The 23,482-nt window shown below is 37.6% G+C and overlaps 2 protein-coding genes across 3 annotated transcripts in view; one reads left to right on the forward strand and one right to left on the reverse strand.

Annotated features, from left to right (window-relative positions):
* Positions 1 to 578: 578 nt before the first annotated feature.
* Positions 579 to 15,066, reverse strand: LOC133522312 (ubiquitin carboxyl-terminal hydrolase nonstop). The gene is made up of 7 exons (XM_061857610.1): positions 14,688 to 15,066; positions 13,998 to 14,233; positions 12,694 to 12,859; positions 9,944 to 10,054; positions 8,838 to 8,977; positions 7,511 to 8,158; positions 579 to 7,052 (listed from the first exon to the last, which is right to left on the reverse strand). Exons 1-7 carry the CDS (start codon positions 14,805 to 14,807, stop codon positions 6,998 to 7,000), a joined length of 1,476 nt encoding a protein of 491 aa, XP_061713594.1. The 5' UTR covers positions 14,808 to 15,066; the 3' UTR covers positions 579 to 6,997.
* Positions 15,067 to 18,414: 3,348 nt separating this feature from the next.
* LOC133522311 (cytohesin-1) overlaps positions 18,415 to 23,482 on the forward strand; it is an 88,247-nt gene continuing 83,179 nt past the window's right edge. Inside the window, exons 1-2 of one of the 2 annotated variants that reach the window (XM_061857608.1) lie at positions 18,415 to 18,578; positions 18,698 to 18,771. In XM_061857608.1, the coding sequence (XP_061713592.1) occupies positions 18,500 to 18,578; positions 18,698 to 18,771 (153 nt within the window). In that variant the 5' untranslated portion in view covers positions 18,415 to 18,499. Of the gene's footprint in view, positions 18,579 to 18,697; positions 18,772 to 20,988; positions 21,147 to 23,482 lie in introns of those variants that run through there. The other variant, XM_061857607.1, reaches the window with a different exon arrangement.

Consider the following 23,482-nt stretch of genomic DNA (forward strand, 5'->3'; position numbering starts at 1 on the left):
AGCGACCTTAGTGCACGCTGCACGCCCCGCTTCGAGCGTCCACTCAGGCCTTACACATACGCTGTGTATAAAATCGCACATCATTACCTAATATGTTATATAATCAATAAGTTAACACTTGTATTATTAGGAACGTGTGCTTTCGAGTAGTCAATTAAATATCGACACGGACAAAGTGCCAAAAATATGTATACACGACCTTGTTGCTCATGTATTGAAGTAGTGTGTACGTATTTGTGTCGATATTTAATACCTTGACTGTACTTCGTCTGCTTAGCTACCTACTACTCAAAGACTCGTTAACATTTATATTTTGTTACCTAGCTTAGTCCTTATAACTTTGGTTAGTTAATGGCATAACTGTACCCCTAGTGTAAATATTTTCGACAGCGAAACGTGACGTACGCGTTTGCGTTAAGTGTCATTTTGTATGAGATTATTGACTTTCCAAAACGTCCCGCTTGGCGCGCTGTTCAAAAACCCATACAAAATGAGACTTAACGCAAACGCGTACGTCACGTTTCGAAATCGAATTTATTTACACTAGGGGTACTGAAGGTCATAAAGAAAATTAGATGTCATTTTCATTAAAGTATTTATTTCCATAATGATAGTCGACGGATGTATGACATTGAACAGCAGAAATTACTTTATCTGGATCATTTGAACATTCATTTTAACAACAATTGTAACGCACATTTAGATTTCAATCATCGGAACATGTATTTTTAACATCAAAATCATTTTACATTAAGACATTCTGCTTAAAAGCTAGTTGAGGAGAATTTGTCGCTATAGTACCTGTAATGTTTATTTGTCGAAAGAAGTAAGGATTAGGGGCTAGCAGAGCTTGACTACACAAGTCCGAAGTACATGTTAAAGTTTGTTCATGAATCTAATCAAATCATATACCCAATATTGAGAATCCCGAAATAGGTAGTAGGATAGGGCTAATTATCTGCCGACAACACTTTTCCAGGTCGCACCTATCCACAAGGGTTTCCCACGAAAACCAAATACATATATTCCAATTAATCGAGATTGGATGATTCATCTAAGACAAAGTCACATTTCCTGAAAGTGCAATCGAATTTGAACCTTAACTCGGGTTGCTAAAGTTGAAATTCTATTGGCACGTATGTGGTCTGTGGTGGTGGTGTTACCAGTGGTAACCGCCCGACATTATTATCCCCTCTTCCTATACCTGGAACTAACCCAGTAATCTATATACAAAGTTATGATTATGACAGTACAGGTTTATTTGTTGTACAATCGCCATCAGATATATCGGAGCGGCCAAGGCGCTTACCAATTTCTGAACATGCTTCTATTGTCAGGGCGTTAGAGTTCGTGTTCAGATATTTACCGCTTAGCCGCTCCTGATACATCGGATGGCGACTGTCTAGATAATAAATGCGTACTTTAACAAGGTTAATGTCCCATACATTATATATTTTAGAATTACATTCATAGATGCGCAAATATATCACATTTGAGGGGTGATTTCGGGACCTTCAAAATATTGCGTACATGTGTCCTATTTGCATACCTAGATAAGAAGGAACTGGCCGTAGCCCCGTCAGAGTCCAATACATATTCAAGACTTAACTAGATATACTTATAGTGGTTATTTTTTTGTTTTTCATATTTTACATATCTATCATATTTCCTAGTATGGCTTCCCAAGATACTTCTAAATTAGGCTCTTATTAGAACCGCTTATGTAATTAAATGCAATAAAATTGGTTGATAAAGCAATACTTGCAAGTGCTAAAATAAAGTAGATGGAGGGGGGGACAAAGATATCAGAATAAAAGAGACAGAGTTTGATAGATGTGGTTCGAGTCTCTAATTCTTAAATGAAATGATTAGCTGAAAACTTCCTAATCACAATCATGTGTAATATACATGCGTACCGGACCGCGACCTTGGTCCAGTTCGAGGCCTGCTCGATCGAGAGGAAGGTGGTCCGTCGTACGTCCGTCGAGGACAGGGCTATAAGTGAGAGCGAGAAAGAGATACGCTGACCGGGCCAATGTCGCGGTCCGGTAACTTTAATGTTTTATTAACTTTATGAACTTATAGGTATTTAAGCACGCGCATATACATACCTACCTAAAAATGCCGTAAGATACGATGTAAATTGGGTTGACACATCCCTTGTTTTCTAATATCTATGCCTATGAGGAACAATGAACACAGAGACAAACGGGGTAAAGCAAGCGCAGTAACACATTGTGTTTTGGCAGATCTTGACGTATCAAATCTAATTGGCAAAGCTGATCTAAACTGCACAGGTTCGTTTTATAAACGCCTTTAACTTAACCCTTTTCCAGGCACAGTACGATTTATCGACCACATACACGCCATTCGAATTTCAACTTTAGCATTCCTATTTAAGGTTCAAATTAGATTACACTCAGGAAACGTTACTTGTCTTCAAATGAATCATCAAAGCTGGATTAATTGGAATATATTTGGATTTTTTGGGAAAACCTTGTAGATTGGTGCAGCCTGGAAAAGGGTTAACACACGCTAAAGCCTGTTTCTAAATAAATTGAGTTGAAATACTACATTGTGTATAAGGGCGGTAAACAAGAATCTACGAACGAGTGTGAATCGAAATATAAAATAAAATTAACACGAGTTCGTAATTCCTGTACCGCCCGTGTCACACACAGTGATATTCATCACACTTGTGAGGAAAAAAGAGAAAAACTAAATCTAGAATTTACGAACCGCATCGCCTAGCCAACATGTAATATCACCTTTTACGAGCAGATGTGATGAAAGATTATAGGAGTTTATAAAACGATCTCCACACAGTTTGATCCAAAATGGCCTCACTGTCATCATGTTCATATCGATTTGAGGTAATTAGATAATACACGTCAGACTTTAGAAGTCTGAATAAAACAGGGCATGTCTTATAGAAAAAATACCCTTCACCATTCATATCGACGCATATCAAAATTGCTCAAGTCCTCAAAATTTGGTAGGTACATTCATTCGATATTTACCCAAGTTAGAAAATACTCAATGTGTTATACATATAATTTTTCCTATATTTAAGCAAGCTTGATATACATCGACGTGTTTTTTTTTATGTCCAATCATTAAAATATTAAACTCAAAGAAACCTACTTTTCGGAAATGTTACCGTACTGCTAACTATATCTTAATACAAGTCATAAATATTAAATATCACATTAAGCTAATGTCAGTTCAGTCAAAGGTTTACTAATTACTTAAACCAAACCAATTATTGTTTAATACACACGAACGTGATACAAGACATTTTTAGCACATATTTTTCAGATATATAATTAAAATTGTATTAAGTACGATTCCCACCGAACGGGCGGAGTCGGGCCGTGTCGGATTTTCAAATTTGTACGGCCGGTCGGCTCCTCGCGGACGCGGACTGCTCCGGACGGATTCCATCGCGTCTGCCATACATAATGTACACACACATTGAATATGCGCTTCGACGCGGCGCGACACGTTGCCCGTTGAGTGAGAAACGTACTTCAAGCAGAATTATCTGCAAACGATGCCACAAAACTTAGGAATCAATGAAAAAATCACTGTCTTGGGCGAGCCTCAAGAAGGCCTTGCTAATAAGGCGCATATTGGTAGAAATATCGCTGTCATGGAATGGAGTCTCGGTAGTTCAGTTGCCATAGCGATGGGCTAGTGATTCAGTCGCGAGTTCTAGTTTCTGTTTCGAGTCACGTGAACCCGCCGCCAAAAAACCGCTCCTATACAATGGAAGTTACGTTCTCATTTTAAAACGAATGCTTAAATTACATGAAAGTTGACATGAACAAGTTGCGAAAAATAGTTAAACAAAAAAAAATTTGAGCAAATAGAAGTTTTGTTTTAGCTATAATTTGTTTTTATTACAATTTCTAACAAACAAACTTAAGTTAACTGAGTGATTAGTCTTAAGTTAACTGATTCATTTGTGTTACGAAAATTAACCATGTAAATTGTATTGTATTCAATTCATACACATATAAGTCTATAGCATACGCTTACACATTGTCATGTTAACTTAAATAGAAATGGGGGTAGTGGGGGTCTTACTGCAATGGTCTGCCGCCAGAGAGCAGCACTGCCACACATTGTATACCATCGAGGTTTTTGTACATACTATGACTTAAACAGTTTTTTCCCCAATGAAATTAATACATCAAAGCGGTTTGTTTACAGAGGTCTACCACGAAAGACGAAAATTCGTTAACTGCCTCTTTATCATTCGTATATGCAAGAGTGATAGAGAGGTCTGCCTAAACTAACTAAATTTCTATTTTCGTGTTTCGCTACTGGTCTTCGGAATGTGCTAGTGGGACGCCACTACGCAGAGTTTTGCGTAATATTATTGTCGTAACTCAATGGAATCAGTTTACGTTTGACTAGTTACAGGTCCTTAACTATGTACATTTTTTTTGCAATACACTCAAATGTTATTTGAATGCGCTTATGTTATCATGTTATTTCAAAATGTTTTAAAATGAGACCGTAACTCGATTGTATGGAGGCGGTGGCATTTTGTTTAGTACTGGAATCTCGAAAAAGCCGTCTGAATAGGTATAATATCTAAATATCACGCACGTGTGCTTTAAACACTATGTGTAAACAAGGTAAGTAACTAAGTACCTATGGACCTATAATCCTACGCATATTCACAAATAACATAACATTACAAGGATCGAGTGAAATGCAGAGACGAACATCGAGGTAGTTTAAAATTTTGTTCATTTAAAAAGCGGTAAAATATATTGTTAGTGGTTAAAAATAGTTTACATTCGGCGATAACTAGGTACCATACATTTCGTCCATCAATAATAATTTGGTTTTAAGAAAATTAAAATCATAATTTTAATTTGCGACAAAGGATACAAAGCAAGTTAATTAAAATAAAAGTATTATAATGAAAATAAAATATTTTTCTTGCCTTTGGCTCGGAACAAAATATAATTATTTGTATCGTTCTCAGTCAAAAGGCAACGCTCTGACAGTTTTTTTTAATCAAGATGTCAGATGCTGAAGTAAAGACTATAAGCACGAAGAATTTCGTACATCCCGCTCCCTCCTGTTCCTATCTCTATCTAGCACGCTTGCTAGGACATAGTGACAACGTACGGGATTCTTCGTGGTTAGCGCCCTTAATTTATTGACATTTTTACTAATGAAAAAACCTTTTGCGTAAGGACACATACTATATTTCCACTTTCCAACCTCTCGGTCTGTACATAGATGCGCAAATTCTATGAGGATACTTTAAAGCTTAAAACTAACAAATTCGTGAACCATTTCGCAGAAAACATCGAACGAGAAGATTTTTTCAAACATCTACCCACTAATATCACGAGGAAACATGACTTTTCATAAATCAGACGCATCAATAACATTTGCCAACAATAGGGTTGTTTCCAATTTTTTGAAACGCTTGTAGTACGTTCTATATTAACTAAAAGTTGCCCTAAAATTCAACTTTTATACTAAAAACCGCTTTAAATATGTTAAATTAACAAAATATATTTTGACAGATGCTTTCGCGCTCTAAACGCTCTTTGAAAATGGTGTGACGTCACAGTTTACGGTTTGACACAACTACATACGCACGTAGAAGATACGAACTGTCAACTGACATTTGTCATTTGTTGTTTATCGCCTAACTGTCAACAGTGTCAATCCGAGAGTTGTGACGTCATCAGAATCTTCAATGACGTTTCAAGTTTGGTCACGTGACGTATGCCAAAAGCTATTTTAAATTCAATATTTACAAAAATATGGTCATTACAGGTCCCCTAAAAGTAGTTTAACATGTTCTTATAATCCAAAAGAATTTATTGGGATACAATTCTGTCCTAAGATTTGTAGATGGAAACAACCCTATTATCTGTAAAGTAAGGTACAGTCAGCTGCAATAATATGTATCGAGAGAATCGTCTCATAAATATGGTACTACGCTCTTATTACACTGGAATAAGATGCTATGGGACATATTTTTGAGTAAGATGTGTACACCCATATTTTTACACTTGACTGTACTTGCTCAGTAAGAAGAACTTCGTACACTGACTCACCATTACCTATCTCCATTTGTCCCGTCCATGATGCCGTCGGTCAATGCCACTGCGCGAGCGAGACAGCAATATAATTCGCGTGCAATAGAATTAGGAAATGGTGTGTCCTTACTTTACCTTTAGGCATCATCCATTAATTACGTCTAACAAAATTTCGATATTTTAGACATCCATACTTGAAGTCAGTTGGTATTATTACAGATAGATTTAAGTCCAATAACTATAATGGCATATGTTATTGATACATGTCCGTTATTTAAAGATTACAACACACCTAAAAGTATACTTTTTGTATAATTATATTCAAAGCATATCCTAACTGCCGACACGCTCATACATTTTACTTGCACACGGTGCACGTATCTTGCCCATAATATTCTCCATCATCCTGCAACTCCAGCTATTAACAGTACTCTTAACTGACCATAGCCGGATCGTCTTTGCAAAACTGGTTACGAATTGTCAGGTAACAGTTGACGATGGCACAAGAACACTTGGTGATACGCTGGCGTAAGCAGCCTGCACCTTGTGCAAGCACATGTACACTACTTTACCATAGTATTAAGCACCCATGCTTAATCTTTACAAAACATGAAAACTAGTTTTATTTCTTCACTTATTCATTTTATTATTTAAGATTGATATAAAATACCAAAAATGGTAACTAGACACTTCACAGAAAATCCGTTTTATGAAGCCGTATTTTCTTAGGTTATGTGTTTTTTTTTTGTACTATTAACTAAGTATTCATGTTATATAGACATTTTCTATATGAACGCCAATATTTACTTTTATAAATGTGGAAAAAATAACTCTCATTTTACAGTTGTATAGGAAAAATAGGTACTTAATACTTTTAGCAAAGGCCGTAGGTCACATGATAATATTATATATACGTTAACTTATACGTTTTCACATTCATACTCCAGAACAGTCTTGTGGTAGAAGAGGAGATATCTGTTGAATAAAAAAAAATACACAATTAAAAATAAATTCCTTCAATGTGGACGCTCAACATTATTTTTGTTAGTTCGTTCGTCGATTCTATGACGTAACAATCAATTCGATTTTTTTTAAATCGATTTTCAATAGTGTTTTGTCAATAATTTAATTTTTGATACAAGCATTTTTTGCTGACTATTTTTCGTTCAATACGAAGACAACTAGGCTTCGTTGTTTTATCACAGACTTCCTATGGTCTCCTCCTGTGTCCATCATCAGATCAGCTCCATGGTATCATAATATTGCATTGACATCTAACTTACATGTGTGTGTGAAGTTTCAGTTCAATCGAATATGGGAAGTGGAAGATTTGACCCGAACAAAGAAACACACATCGAAATTTAAATAAAAGCTTGTAAAAGTAGTTAAGTTTTAAGGACATATCTAAAGCTAAGACCATGAACGGTACGTACCCTTCGCTATCTAGGACCTCCCGGAGCGAGGCCCGGGTGATCATGTGGTCGTCGCACTTGAACCAGCTGCCCTTCATCTGGCGCACGTAGGCGGTGTAGTGGCCGGCGTCCAGCGAGCCCAGGTGGTTGACGACGGCGAACAGCGAGTAGCGGTTGTCGGCGCCCGGGCCCGCCGGCGCCGGCGCGTTGTTGTTGTCGCCGCCGTCCGCCGCGCGCCGGTGCGACGACATGAACGGCGTCATGTCCAGCTCCGCCGGGAACGACACGAACGTCGAGATCTTTCTGTCGATCTGCGAGGAGTGCTCGAAGCGTTTTAGATGGAAACTCGCCACTATAGGCAGCGTTTCGAGCGTCAGCTGCTTCGTCGACTCGCGGTACGCTCGGCAGTTCGAGCACTTGATCTTGGCCCCGGAGCCGAGGTGCTCGGCTCGGGTGAACCTCTCGAGACAGGCCTGCAGCGAGCCGGGGCCGGCCACGTCGAGGCTGATGTCCCAGAAGGGGTCGATGGTGGTGGACACGCCGGAGCAGGAGGTGCACACGACGTCGCTCTGCAGCCCGCCCGTGAAGATCTGGTCGATGATGCAGTTGCAGCGCCCGTTCTCTTTCTCTTTCTTTTCGGCGTGCTCTTCGACGCCGTTCATGCAATGTCTGGAAAATTCGAAATTATGGTTGAAGTTCTCCTATTAAGAAAAAGGCGAGTAGAACGAGTAATATCGGAATAGAACATATAAGTCATGGCGAAAAGATATTCCAAAATGGATGTACATTTTGGATCCAAAATAATGGCCAGACCAGGCCAGACACTTCTCAACATAAGTCACAAATAATTTTCTGGTTGTAAGAACAAAAGACTAAATTTGCTTAACTACCAACCAGGGTGCAGTGTGAATTATTTAAACATTGGTAGGTTTAAAATGACTAACAACATTAGTACATTTAGTACTATAATATGTATATGTATTTAGCTGGTGTGTGAGCCCACCAAACTTCGCAACTACAACACGGTTGAGCAACGTGCAAGAGCAACTTGGAAACGTGAATAAAAATAAAGAGTAAAAATATAGATCCAACGACAATCCGGAACAGATATAACTGGAGAAAATTGATTAGGAACAATGGGATAAAGCTAAAAGAAGAACGTGGAAATGGAAAAGTAAATCTTTGACAAAAACAAAATAAAATAACTATCTCTCACTCTCAAATCGTCGGCGATTTGTGTTGTTCTCAAATCGCATACGACCATAATGTTCGGTCTTTGTATAATTATGTTGTCATTTATACTTTATACTTAGCCTGAGCTTGTGTGCATTGGATTGTAAAGTGTGACCTGTGCAGTACATCCAGGGTGGCGATGAAGAACTCGTGCGCGTCCTGCTGCTCGTAGCCCGCCAGGTGGCGCGCGTGCGTCCAGATCAGGTGCAGCAGGCGGTGCAGCGTCAGCGGGGTCTTCGCGCCCGAGTAGAACTCCTGAAATACAAACAGAAAAATTGAAATAATATATATTTAGCTAAATTTTTACCATTAAATCTCAACACTTCCAGTTGCCACGCTCCGAGCGTGCGTTCCGTGGCCTTCGGGTAAGCCCTTGGTCTCCATTTGACGCTTATCACTCCATAAAGTGTCTTGTTCAATACAAGTACTGATGTCTTCTCATACAATGTAAACAAGGCCTTACTTACATTAGGTACACTCTAAAAGAAGTTGAACTCAAAGCGCCGGAAGGCCTTCCAATTTGCTGTCATGGATAATAACTAAGATCAGCGGTATGACGTGGGTGACTGTAAAATTCAGTTGGTAATCAGGTAACGCAAAGTGATATATTATTATTTTGTCTGAGTCAGATGACAATATGCAAACGTCACACCTATTAGCTAGTGCCCCATGAAACGTAAATTTTGGTCCAATTCGGCAAAAACAAAATTGTTTGTGTTTTTTCTGCACACGACGAAACATTACAATTCTTTTTACATCAAGGCGAAAAAAAAATATTACAACGAATAAGTAGTTTTTTTTATATACAGATAAAATATGCATTTTTTTACTTTAATGTCTGTCAGTAGGTATGTTTTAACCAAATCAAATACTGGCAGCGTCGCAGCCAAAAGGCGTTTTTTCTGAGAAAGAATACAAAAAACCGGACAAGTACGAGTTGGACTCGCCCACCGAGGGTTCCGTACTTATTAGTATATGTTGTTATAGCGGCAACAGAAATACATCATCTGTGAAAATTTCAACTGTCACGGTTCATGAGATACAGCCTGGTGACAGACGGACGGACGGACGGACAGCGGAGTCTTAGTAATAGGGTCCCGTTTTACCTTTGGATACGGAACCCTAAAAAATCACAAGAATTGTCATTATAATATAAACAAAACCGATTTCTGAAAACTTTGTAAGACATTTTAGTCTCTAAATCCGGTGAAGAATATTTACCTGGAACAGTTTGGAGACCTCACACACCAAGCATTTTCCGGAGCCCTGGGACTTACACTTGTGCTTCTCGCCAAGGAAGTAGTCTCGGAGAAGAGGCGTGTGGATCAGGGCCTGAAAATAAACATAAGCTTATTGACCGAACGAGCGCGAAGCGTCCGTTTCAGCTTGGGCAAAATTGCATTTGATGTCCGGCTGTTCTCCACAGGTCACAGTTCTCAACGGATTCTCGTGAAATTTTGAGAGCTTGTTGAAGTATTAGGTAGGTATATGTGGTTTTTTTGTTTATTATTGGGGGTTCGCGAGGTTCTACAGCTCAGTCATTGTAATTTTCTTTTCACTTTCATCAATTTAAATTCAAATACGAAAAAAAGATAGGTAGTGACTTTGGTTGTTTTGTAATATACTCATTTAATTAATAATCGAGACGATTCCAAAGACGGCAACGGCGTAATACGAGTTACGAGTACAGAATTCCATTCCAATGGTCGCTGATTGAATTACGAGACCAGCTTGGTATATAGTATTGCAGACAAACTTAAAAACAAGACTCGAGTTAAGCTAAATAATAGCTCGTAACATATACGTAAATAAACGTATATTTAGACATGATAATGATACGTTTTCCTCTCATTCCTGTAACTTGTTTATAACATGGTTTCCTGTTATTGATGCTTCTTTGTCATTACTGTAATTTAAACTTTAACGATACCTATATGTGAATTCTTACAATTGAAGATATCAATGAACTGGCAAACTGAATAGGTCAGACAACGAAAAGGTATAGAGGGAAATGCTTGGAACACATATTTTAACTTCGTAGCTTTGTTTGGACTACTTGCAGTACTAATTTGTTTGCAGTACTTGAGCCGGGGTAAGAAGGGGGTTTGAAGATCCCATATTTGCGGTTTTTCACTTGGAGCGCGCCATGCTCGGTATCAAGCTTCAAGATCGACCTGCCGGGATCACGGCCGGGGACTTTTGATATGTTTAGGTACCCTTAAAAAATTGTGTTTCAAGCATTTCCCTCTAGTCTATTCCTTTTTTGATCATCCGTTGCCTGGCCTAAAAATTTATTTGCAAAAATACTTTTTTTTATAACATGGCCAGGTAAAATGTATCCTATACAAGTATACATTATTTGGGTCTCGACTAGACACAAAAGGTCGAAAGCCTTTAAGAGGCTGTCAACACCCAATGTCCTTGAAATTGATGTTACTTAAACAGTTTTTTAAGAAAGACTATTTGTTTTAGTAAAGTAAGAAAAATATATGTATGTTCATATTAATTATATTTCAAAGACCGTAGTTGTACTCGATACATGATTGAACGAAATCGGCTCGATAGAAAATAATTGCTAAGATTGGTCTTAAATCACAATTAAACGATTTTATGTTTTTATTGTTTTGACTTATGGGTCTGCAATTAAAATCACAATTTCAAAACATTTATATCTAAACAGCTATTGAGTAAAATATTACACTAATAATCCACTTTTTTTTATTTAAATATTTTTCTTATTACATATTCCCTTGCCCAGGCCCAGTAACATGCGACAGTGCTATCTCATTTACTCCGATACAAATAGACAGTGTGCGCGCTTTAGGTATTGACAGCCTCTTAAGGTATTTTTTTTTCAATAACAGGTAACAAATGTGTAAATCAGCTGTGGTACAAATTAGAACAATTATAACTATCAATAAAATGTATAAACACCTTTTCTTTATTGTTTAGTACCTCTAACTTTAATGATTATACCAGGTAAATTATAACAGGTAATTAAAGTAAACGATGATTGGCTATGCCATCCTAAAACCAATTGATATTTTCTCGTTGTTCAAAATAGTTTCATACATAGAGGAACAATTTGACAGAAGCCGCGCAACTGACGACCAGCTGTGACACTGCAATGGCGGAAGGATTCAATGTGTGCGTGTCACGAATGTATACCTAGGCGGATTGAATACATTTTCTCAAGTTTGGTACGAACACCTTTCTAGCTCGGGGATAAGATTCAATTTAGTATGGCAAAAAAACGTGAGAGCGCCCTCCACTTTAGGTACAACTTCATGGATTAATATCGTATTTTAAGAAAGATAATGTGTTAATTGATAAACTTATGTAGGAAAATTTATCCTGCCTCTTTTTTTCTTCCAACAATTACTGCACTGACGTTTCAATTCGACTGACGTGACGGCAGATTGGTAGATGAGGCCATAGAGATAACTGTCAATGTGAGTGTGTCACTCGTAAATACTAGAAAATTGGTGAATGAAATAACATAAAGTTTATATGTTTTATTTGTTTGGATGTTTGTCCTCATGCTGCAATGCAGCTGAAGATTTGAAGAAGAAAGATACTTAAGAGATAGCTTTTGAAATAGAATAGGATATAAGCCACAAAGTATTGTATATCCTAGTCCGATTCCGGGAATCCTAGCCCCTAATCCTAGCGACCCTTAGGGGGGTCAAATTGGGGATACATTTAATATGGGTAAAAAAAGAGTAAGTGGACGACCACTTCTACACTGATGAAGCTTATGAAATGAATCTTACTTGTACAAATCAATTCTTAAAGCAGATGGAGTCTAGGTTCTGAGTCCCAAGAGGAGGGCCGATGATGGTGAAGGAGGGGCTGTTGAGCCTTGTCCAAATCTTAACATTAAGAACTAGTGTCTGGCCGAAATTTTGGTTGGTTTCTCCAAGAAATCTGGTTTCAGTTATACACTATAATAGACACATTATATAACCGACCTGCACAATGCAGTTCATGAAGCAGGTGGAGCCCAGGTTCTGCAAACCCCGCAGCCCAATGGTGGTGGAAGGGCTGATGAGTCGCCGCTTGCGAAGGCGCCTCAGCGCCGTCGCCTCGTTGGCATTCGGCAGCCATGGCATAAACGGCGCGCCCATGCCTAGGGACCTTCAAGACAAACACATGTTATAGGCACATTGAGCTGGATGATGGGATGTGTGGATTAAGCGCTGTTATAGCATTTTGGTGGGTCGGTTCTAAAGCAGATATTGTTGTGTGAACCTTGGCTTGCTAAGAACGGACCCTTCCTTTAGGATTAGGCTGTCACAAACAAAATGTAAACCAAGAAGAAGACAGGCATATATGGCATTGTAAACCAATAAGCAAAGCTAGGCCTCATAATTTTAAAGTATGAAAATTTTAGTACAGCTTTAAATGAAACATCCTTGTACTAAATTAGCTTGGCACTTTAGCTACATAAGATCAATTATTTAATCAAAATATTAAAGTAAACCCTAGATAAGATAACTCTTTAAAAACATCAGATAAGTGCCCGAATTTACATCATGACTGCTGATATCAAAGGTTAATGTAGGTTATCTAGAAAATAAAGATATAAGGATTTGGTGCTATCATATTTAGAGCAGGGTTTCTCAAATTTATAGCCCCACACAGCTGTCATAAGCAGTGGCTTGTTTTGATTCCTTTATAACTAGCAACCCCTAGTTTGCATATCTGTCTCACTAATGGAAGCGGCCCCTAAAACTAATGTGATAAAGACAATGCCAGGTTAGGCAAAAATCCTGTGTAAAAATCTCAAAAAATTATGTTTCATACTCAACTGTTTCCTCCACCAAAACTTAAGCAAATGTAATGAAATTTTGAAATCTAAATGGTAATGAAATTATCCGTTTTGCTTTTTAGGCTAATTGATGTTAGTTTTGAATACCACGCTTCTCTTTGCGGCCTAGTAAATAAGGCCGTTTTTGTGAATATTTGAAGTGCACTAGCGCCTTAAGAAACAAATATATCAAAAAAAGCAAAACAGTCAGACACAGGTATTAATAATCTGTTGAAAAAATCATTGCACTAGCCTCAAAAACCACAGAGGAAACAGTTGAGTATGTTTGTATGGAGAAATCACCACCACCACCACTCCTGTGGCCTCTTAAGGAATCTTGTAGTTATGTGTAAATTAATAATGTACCAGAAGATGAATTCATTTGTACTAGCAACAGAATAATATTGTATATGCCTAGGTAGATATAATACCTACTATCTAAGTGATATTAGTCTGATTACTTACTTTGCTTCTTTTAGCCGATGACTCAAAGCAATTTCAGCCAGTTCTCTGTCGTAAATGTAGTCCTGGCATTGAGCACAGAATATATTTCCATAACTCAAATCAACATAGAGAAAATGCTTTTTGGTTTTTGAGTGGTCCTGGATGTGGCCTGCATAGCAGGCAAAGAATATGCAATGAAGGCAAGAGTGCATCCGGGGCCCAGGCTTGCCACATGTGAAACACAGACATGATGTGGCCTGAAAGAAAAACATAGTCAAGCATAGATATTTTAACCCATTTTTATTCTCTTTCGTTTTGTTTCTAGGTTTTTTCTTTTGTTTCAAGTTTATGTTAACTACTAACTTATTACTCTGTTTACTAGAAGTTATATTAACATTAAAAAACAAAGATTATATGAATAATATTCTTATAAATCTCATTGCAAGTTTGAGTCACATCATGCCGCATCGCACGCGACAAACACAATGCCTAACACAATCAGCTGTTTTGAGGTCAAAGATTACCAATCAGCTGATAAGTATTTAAACAGCTGATTACTCTTTATTAAAAATACATAGCTAAATCTTGAAAATTCAGAGCATTTAATTGTTTTCTGAGCCTTGTCAATGCCTTGAAAACAAAATGAGTGTTCTTATAGATGTCAATGTACCTAAGCGAGATTTACAACGCCAATCACTTCTCAACGCTTACCTTGTATCTTCTAGCTTCTAATGAGGTGCAAGACACGAAAAATGCATGCACTATTTTGTAAGGATTAGATCCTTTGGCTGCCTTAAAATTATTCAAGTGAATGCATCCATTGTCATTCATATTCTTGCTTGTATAACACCGGCGACGCAAAACTAAATTTTCTACGCCGCAAGCTGTTAAACGAAAATCATAATAACACTGACTGAACACACGTTTAAAATCAACACAAAAGAAAAATTATTTGAAAAATAAAACACGAGCTTATATTGATGTGAATGTGAAGAAGAAACAAGATGCGTTTGCGTTATTGCAGGCTACGCAAACGCAAAGCGAGCTCCGAGCTCTCAAACGACCATGGGTTGGGCTCGCACTCGCAGTCGCTAGCAGTGTTGCCAACTCGGATTTTGAAAATATGCTAGACTCATCTCTAAAATATGCCAAAAATATGCTAGTTTTTTGAAATGTGCTATAAAAAAATGCTAAAATGTCACTTGAAAAAAGGCACTTTAAAATAATATGGTGTCTAAAAATACGCAGTAAAATGCACCGCCGTTGTTTGTTCTTTAGTTACGACTGTTACGAATCTGCTGTTGTTTGGAAAAATATTTGATAGAATTTTATTTAATGGTTTTATTATTGACCAAGTGCGCGTAAAACGCGAGCAAAGCATCCCGTTTCATGCGTATAACCGCGGACATCGAAAATTAAAAAATTCCAGCAACTAATTCTGTAACTCTAATTCCACCTTAAGTGGAGTAAAAGAGTTAGCTGCTCGAAATTTTCCATTATTGATGTTCATGATAGGCCCTCTGCTAAGACTAAAATGCCGACTGCTATCCCATCCTAGCAAAATAGCAAAACAGAGATTTGGGTAAATTTCTGTACAAGATCAGTGAAGGCCAGTCCAGATGGGACAATATTCGCTCAATCCGATCAATTTGTTTGATCCAATCAGGTGGCGTGGACACAAAAATAAAATCGGCTCGCCGATAACACTTGATTCGATTTCAAAATTTTGATCAATCAAATGGAGATGCGGATGCAAGAAATCCAATTTTCGACGCTGTGTAGTATGTGCCTTTGGGGGCAATTATTTTTGATTTCTAGCGCTCGAATGTCACCATAAATCTAAAATTGGTGTTTTAATTGTGTACAAGGTGAACCGTGGACGCTAAATAGGATTGACACCAATTTTTTTCTTGATCGACCTCGCTTTGATCATCCCGTCCGGACGGGCCCTAAGTTTATATAGGTACATGTATTAAAAATATTGCACACATACGCTACGCATACTTAAAGGACGATGTGAACTGCTAGAGTGGCAGAATAAAAATGGTAGATAATCCAGCACAAACTACACAGCAGGTTGACTAAGCATGAAAAATGCAAAACGGAAATCAAATATGTCAATCCACGAAAAAATCATTCATTTAAACTTTATAAACTGTATTTAGTTGCCATTTTCAAATTATTATAGTCCATCGACGTCCATCCGCCCATCCACCACCACAAGTCAAAATTCACATGAAAATATGAACCACATAAAGCGATGGCGCATATTGTTGGTACAAAGTGGGTGCAAACTTGGCTTAGACAAAATATGCTAAAATATAAGCCAGATGCTAAATGGAAAATTTTCATGCCAAAGCGACTGAAAATATGCCAGATCTGGCATATTATATGCCAAGTTGGCAACACTGGTCGCTAGCTTTACTTTGCTTGCTGAACCGGGCAGTCGATGACTCGATTCGTCCGAGGCTAGCGCAGGCGAATATGGCACGGCACGGCGTGAAGCACGGACGGATCCGCAGAAGAGAAGGGGTCGGGCGGGGCGGGGCGAGGCGAGGCAGCCCCTGTGACGTGCAACAATGTGACATGAATGTGACGTTTGTACACAGATAACATTTAGAAACAAAGGAATGGTATATAGCCTGTGGTAAAACGCACAACTTAACTTTTTGTAGTTGTAGAGTTTGGCTAATGAAAGTTGAACCTGCAAAAACGCGGCAATTAAATAAAATCTATAGAAGGCATCCATTTGCCTACAAATGGATTGGAATTGGATTGCATAATTTTATATTACTTATTTTTTATGATTTCTAAAAAAAAATTTTTTTCAACAATATACAAAGGATACCGACTTAATATTAAATACAACGTCCCACAAAACTGTTTGCACAGTTTGACTGTACTTTATAGTTGCCTGTTACAGATTTTTTCAGTAGCCTAGAGCCTTACCTCGTATGGAGTTCATGTCACGATGCAGGATCCCTATTCCGCGATGGGATTCCGTCCGTGTACGATGAAACTGTGAAAGAGAATCAAAGCAAAGAGTAAAGTAAATATCAATCAAAGTCATCAAAGAATACAATACTCACGATGACGCTTTCAAAACTTCGTTAATTCTAGTGGCGCTCTATTTGTATCTCAGAACTAAAATTGACAACCGTTAGCCTGGCGGGTTTTGGTAGGTAATCCAGTTCAGGAAGTTAGTGGTTCGGGATGCGAATCCCGGCGAGGGAATTTCTTTTTGTAATTTCTTTTATTGGGGTAACGTTTTTAAATTAGCATTTCTCAAATATAAAATATTATGGTAGATATTTATCAACATCAAAGGCAGTGTACTAAGAGATAATGATTTCAATATTTTGAAGTTATTTCAATATAAAAGGTAACTAAACAGTTATTATCAATTTATAAATATTTTTATTCCTATATATTTGGATCAAAAGAGTTTGATTCTAAAAATATACAATAGGCAGAAAAAAGTCATTTTCTATACAAATTTATGTATCGGACGGGGTTTGTTGAGTTAATTGTGGCACTTGTTTATAATATTTAATTACGCTGAAATGGTGGGCTTGTCACATATAATATTTAATTAAAACCTGACCAGTAATATATGATCATGCGCCATATTGCGGAATTTCATTGGAACTACATTTTTCATACTAAACTGAACTATTACCCTATACATGAAAATAAAAGCGCCCTCTTGACAATGATCATATATTTCTGGTCGGGCTTTATCTACATACCTATGAATTTTATTAAATGAGACCACAGGTCGGTAAATTTGGTACATGAATGTTGTAGCTACCAAATAACCTATCCTGTACGCATGTTTTAATTTCTGCAATAGGATTGTTTCCAATTTTTTGAAACGCTTGTATTACGTTCTATATTAACTAAAAGTTGCCCTAAAATTCAACTTGTATACTAAAAACGGCTTTAAATATGTTAAATTAATAAAATATATTTTGACAGATGCTTTCGCACCCAAATCGCTCTTTGAAAATTGTGTGACGTCACAGTTTACGGTTTGACACATAACTACATACACACGTAGAAGATACGAACTGTCAACTGACTTTTGTCATTTGTTGTTTATCGCCTAACTGTCAACAGTGTCAATCCGAGAGTTGTGACGTCATCAGAATCTTCAAAGACGTTTCGAGTTTGGTCACGTGACGTGTGCCAAAAGATATTTTAAATTCACAATTTACAAAAATATGGTCATTACAGGTCCCCGCAAAGTAGTTTAACATGTTCTTATAATCCAAAATAATTTATTGGGATATTATTCTGCCCTAAGATTTGTAGATAGAAACAACCCTATGCTATTATAAAGGGTCATGTCTTTCGAAGGAAGTCGACATGCCTTGATGAGAATGAATGATAACACATTTTTTGCATACTCTGTGGTACTTCTTACCTCGCTTTGATTGAAGTAAATAATAAATATGGCCGCCCGCCAGTAATAACGATGTAAACTATTGTTGATTGTTTTTAAAATATCGTTTAGTTAAGAAATGATAAGTGAATTTGAAAACTTGTCCCTTGGAGGAACTAATACAACGAGCAATCATGGAGATCATTTTACTCATTCCGGTAATACTAGTGTTTTTTCTAGTGTATACGTATATCATAGAACTAGTTTAGTTGTTTTCCAATTAAAAACTTGACCTCAATGCTTAGCTGTTAGCTGATGGTTGATGTGATATTTTCAGAGCTGACACCTGAACAACAGAAGACTTTGATAGACATTCGTCGTCGGAAAACTGAGTTGCTGCTAGAAATACAGGTGAGTGTTATTTTCATTGTAGTTTCTTACGTTGTGCGATTGTTATTCATGTGCCAAGTTGCCAAATGTGCGTCAGCAGAATGTTATTTTATAAAAGGAAGCTATATTGTGGCTGAAGAGTAACTTGAGGTCTTTAATATTGCGTGTATCCCATTATTGATGGCTCTTCTCAGCATATTCGCGACCACTGCTGAACATATGCCTTTTTCATGCATTTCCATGTCTCCCTGTATGCGGCGGTTCTATGCTAGGTCGGCCCTGCCGTCCATTATTGGGGGCTAAATTATTAGAACTGTTAGCAGTTATGTTATTGCTTAAGTTATTTATCAAATTTTGTATAGCTCTTAAACAATGTAATGGGTAATTTGATACACGAAAGTGTCCCATTATGAAAGGTTTAACTATCCAGTCCCTCCAAATCCATAGTTATAGTACAAGTTTTGTTCAACTTCAAGCGCAGAAATGTGGCAGTGACATAACATAGTGGTTAATCCCCCAACCACCTATGACCCGCTATTGTTATGTTATGATTTATGACTACTTACTTACACTCCATTTTCCTCCTAGACTTATGTCACCCTAATGTTGTGTGCATGGTAACTCGACAATTCACTCAGTTGAACACAAAAAATGGGGACATTATTTGTAGATCATAAGGTTCTAAGAAGGAGGTAACTAATTTATTAATGTAATTTTGAAAGACTAAGGAAGCTTATGAGTGACTAAAGTGCTAGTAAAAAACCCATTTGGCAGTGCCAGAGAATCAGTTGATTTTCTTAACTGAGTGGATGAATTTGTCTGCATTGTATTTGTTTTCATTATGTAGGTAGGTATATAATAACAATTATTCATGAATACATGAATACACACATTGAAAATTTACATAATGGACAAAACACGAGTGGACATTGATATGCACATATCAATTATAATTTGTCATATAAGGTGGCCAAGGGGAGGGGAAGGGGCATACACTTAGTTAGAAATTTTGTTCTCTAGTTCTCTGCCTCCCCCTTGGCGATGCCCATGCAATCTACCCGGTCCTTTCCCAGGCATCAAACTATTTTCATACCAAATTTTACCTAAATCGGTTCAGCGGTTTTAACATGAAAAAGTAACAGAAAGTTACTTTCACATATATAATATTAATAGGGATATTTGAAATATAGGTAGGTATATAAAAGGGTTGCATTTAATTAACGCAACTATTTTATACATTTTATATGGAGTTGCAGTAATAAGACCTAAATATTAAACAAGACTTATTAGTTTACTCACTAAACACAGACATTAAATGAATATCATGTTTTAATGTTTCTAGTGGGCTTCTTTCTACACAGTGGTTAAACTGTAAACCATTTAGGGCCCAATCTAAATCTGGATAGAGGCCGAATTGCCTGCCAACATGTGCTCTCACTGAAAATTACACCAATGACACCATTTCGCTTTCTATGAAAACCCAAAAACCCCCTTTATTCGGTCTAGTTTTCATTGAACACTTCTTTGTTAAGTTATTTCAAAAGTTACCTACTTGCTTCTTATAATATGGCTTTCCATCACAAAAGCTTCTCCTTATGCTTCTAGTGCAATAAAGATGTTTCCATCTGAAATTCCAATAGAAATTTTGATAAAAAGTCCTTATTGCAAGTGATGCATAAGGATCCTTCTCTGATGGAAAACTGCAATTATCTTTGAGAAAACTGTTTTCTCATGCATGTATTTTTACTTACTTACTGCTGTGGCGCAGCAACCCGAAGTGGATCTTGGCCCCTGACACCAAAGACCGCCATGCTTCTCTGTCCAAAACCGTTTCCGTCCAGTCGACGGCGCCGAGTTCGCTAAGGTCTTCTTGCACTTCGTCTCTCCAGCGGTACCTAGGGCGTCCAGACGGATGTATTTTTACTAGTCTTAAAACGTTGCTCAAAGTAATTACAACCTACCTGACAAATACCTACCTACATACCAAATGTACATGTAAATGTATGTTCGTGTGTATGTGTATGTATGTGTGTACCTACATGACAAATTGATAATACATTTAATTAAAAAGACAGACTTATGCCTTTCAAGCATATGAAAGATATTTTTATAGATAGATAGAAAAAAACCCTTCCTTAAAATTCCGACATCCTTGCTAAGCCTTTTCATTCAATACGCGACCAGTCTGACGTAAGCCATCAATGCACAGGCTTACTACAGCGGTATTGTAGTAAGTTAGTATCAGACGGTCCGCCACGCCGCGTGGACGCGTCGCTTTGTCGCTCTGAACCGCATACAGCTGACAGTTACCGGGACCGCAGTGCCAAGGGACTGTGTACTTTGTGAATCTAGTGCTGTTTTTGACGGATTCAAATTGCAGTGTTGTGTTGTGTAGAGTAAGTTTTTTATATGGATGTGTAGATGACGTCGCCGTCCAGGTTTCCCTAAAACATGATGTGTAACTAATACAAATGAAACAATTGTTTAATGTGGATACGGTTTGTTTGAGTCGTCATAGTCATTGTTGAGTCTTCGTGTCAATAATTTTCCTTATTGAATATTGTTTTCACTCACGTTCAATGCAATGTTTATAAGAAGCATTCCTAGACTTGTTAACCTTCATGCGAGCACTAAGGTGTTATACTACAGTCTTACAGAAACGTCATACTGTGTATATTTACGTGCTAATGATAGCAAACTTATCAAGAAATTGATGATTGTTCGCTAAAGATTTGACGTTAGTGGGAACGTGTCATTTTGAATAAAAAAGGGCCTGGCAATTGTCGAGAAGGGTGTTTTGTATTGAAACATGTAATAAGCGCAAACCGGCCTAAGGTTCCCTTTTATTCGCAACAACACTTCTGTACGGTACAGGCAGTCTACCTTATCGGTTAGTTAGTTGTGGAAGTAATAATGAGCACATTATGCAGATATTATGCGTAGGAAGTTCCATACAGGGCATTCTACAACTCGATTGTAGATTTTTTCCTGAACAAGATTTCTATCGGAATTCTTTATAGGTATGAACAGGTTTTTGTTTACTTCTGAGACTTGCGAAAACATCCGCATTGCTTCATATCATATGTTACAAGCACGAGTTATTCTAATTAGTGGAGTAACTTAGTCATTAATGTCATTATGATTTTTCCTGAAAGATACGTGTCCACCAGTTATCTGTTCTTCTCATATCGTGTCATTTTATACCTATGTTTGTCTTTCCTGGCAGTTTTCTAACGCAGTTTTTGGTAGATTGTTTTTATATAATAACACACTTTGTCTCTATGTTCTCATTATTATAATGATGTGATGTCAGTATCGTTAATGTTTGCCATAGTGTAATGCCAACATTGTCAACGCTTATGTGCCAGTCGATAATCATCAACTTAATTCATGCAAACAGTCATTAGACGTCAAACATTACGAAACTCATTTACTTGCATTAGTGACGTCATAGTCGGATCCATATTGCATTCTGTGAGCATGTCTGTAGTTGACAACAAAGACGTTTGACACACTCGAGTATTTTTTGGACCCGGTTAAAATGTGGCCTGTGTCACCCTGAGTTTTAAACACGATTGACACATCATTTATCGAACTAGTACATTCGACGCTACGGTGGAACACCCGACGCAATGTCCCGATGACTTGAACTGTTAAAATCATAACTAACACGCTCTTTCCTTATTATTGTTCACTAAAACGAGACTGAAATCAGTGCTTTACACCCTTTCTTATTTGTCTTTGCCGTAGTCGGTCAAAAATTCACCAAATATTTTGAAACTCGTATACCAACCTCGTATGACTCGTATCGTATGTATTGATAACTAAACGGACACGATCATTGTTTAAGTATGTATTTGTTACTTTTATGACTTTGTTGTCAACCGATATACCTAAAATGGTCGTAATTTATTATCACAGCAATGGCACTCGTAGCATTGACCTTTTGTCCCAAGCCCAGCTGGAGCTCATGACTATTTACATTAATTAACTTGTAAACATAATGTTATTCACAGAAATATAGTAAAGGTCTTCATTTGTGTAAGGTTTAAGTTCATTTAGGTTTCCAAACCTATACCTATTTTAGTACAGACGCAGCATTTGCTGACATAGATATTTAGTATTTTTAGTGCTTGCACAAGACTTATAGAGAAAGCTAAATAAAAAATAGTTTTACTACAGAAGGCTAGCCTTAACCTTGAAGCCTTGTGCATTTAAAGCTCAGCCAACAGCCAACTCACGCCACATGCTTGACGAGCAAGTTTTCACGTGGGGCCAAAGTATAACGTTACGCAAATAACAACCTTCACTATAGCGTGATTAGAATTATGTATGATTAGTCAGAAAACAGTAACGAGCTGGCAACTTTCTTCCCAAACGTGTGTTTTCTCTTCGAAAAAGTCCTTGTCCTTTCTTGCGCGAGAAAATAGTCAACTGCTAGTCGCTTTCTCGCCACTCCGCTGGGTAGATGCCTAAAGTTAAGGTTTCTCGTTGGACAGCTGTCTAAAGCTAGGGCTATTTTCTGATGCGGAATTGGAATTCGATCATTCAAATGCCTACCGGTTTTCCGAGGTTCCAACTGAGTCATCGCAGTTGCATTCCCTCGGACAATGATCGCGATTCATCGGTTTATCATACTTCCTCTGTCGCTTCCGCAGCCGCTTGCCAACTCTTGATAACAGAACTGTCCATTTGTGTTCTTTCCAGTTTATTTGATAACACGACGAGAAGG

Source organism: Cydia pomonella, chromosome 10 (assembly GCF_033807575.1).
Source record: "Cydia pomonella isolate Wapato2018A chromosome 10, ilCydPomo1, whole genome shotgun sequence".
Classification (NCBI taxonomy): Eukaryota; Metazoa; Arthropoda; class Insecta; order Lepidoptera; family Tortricidae; genus Cydia; species Cydia pomonella.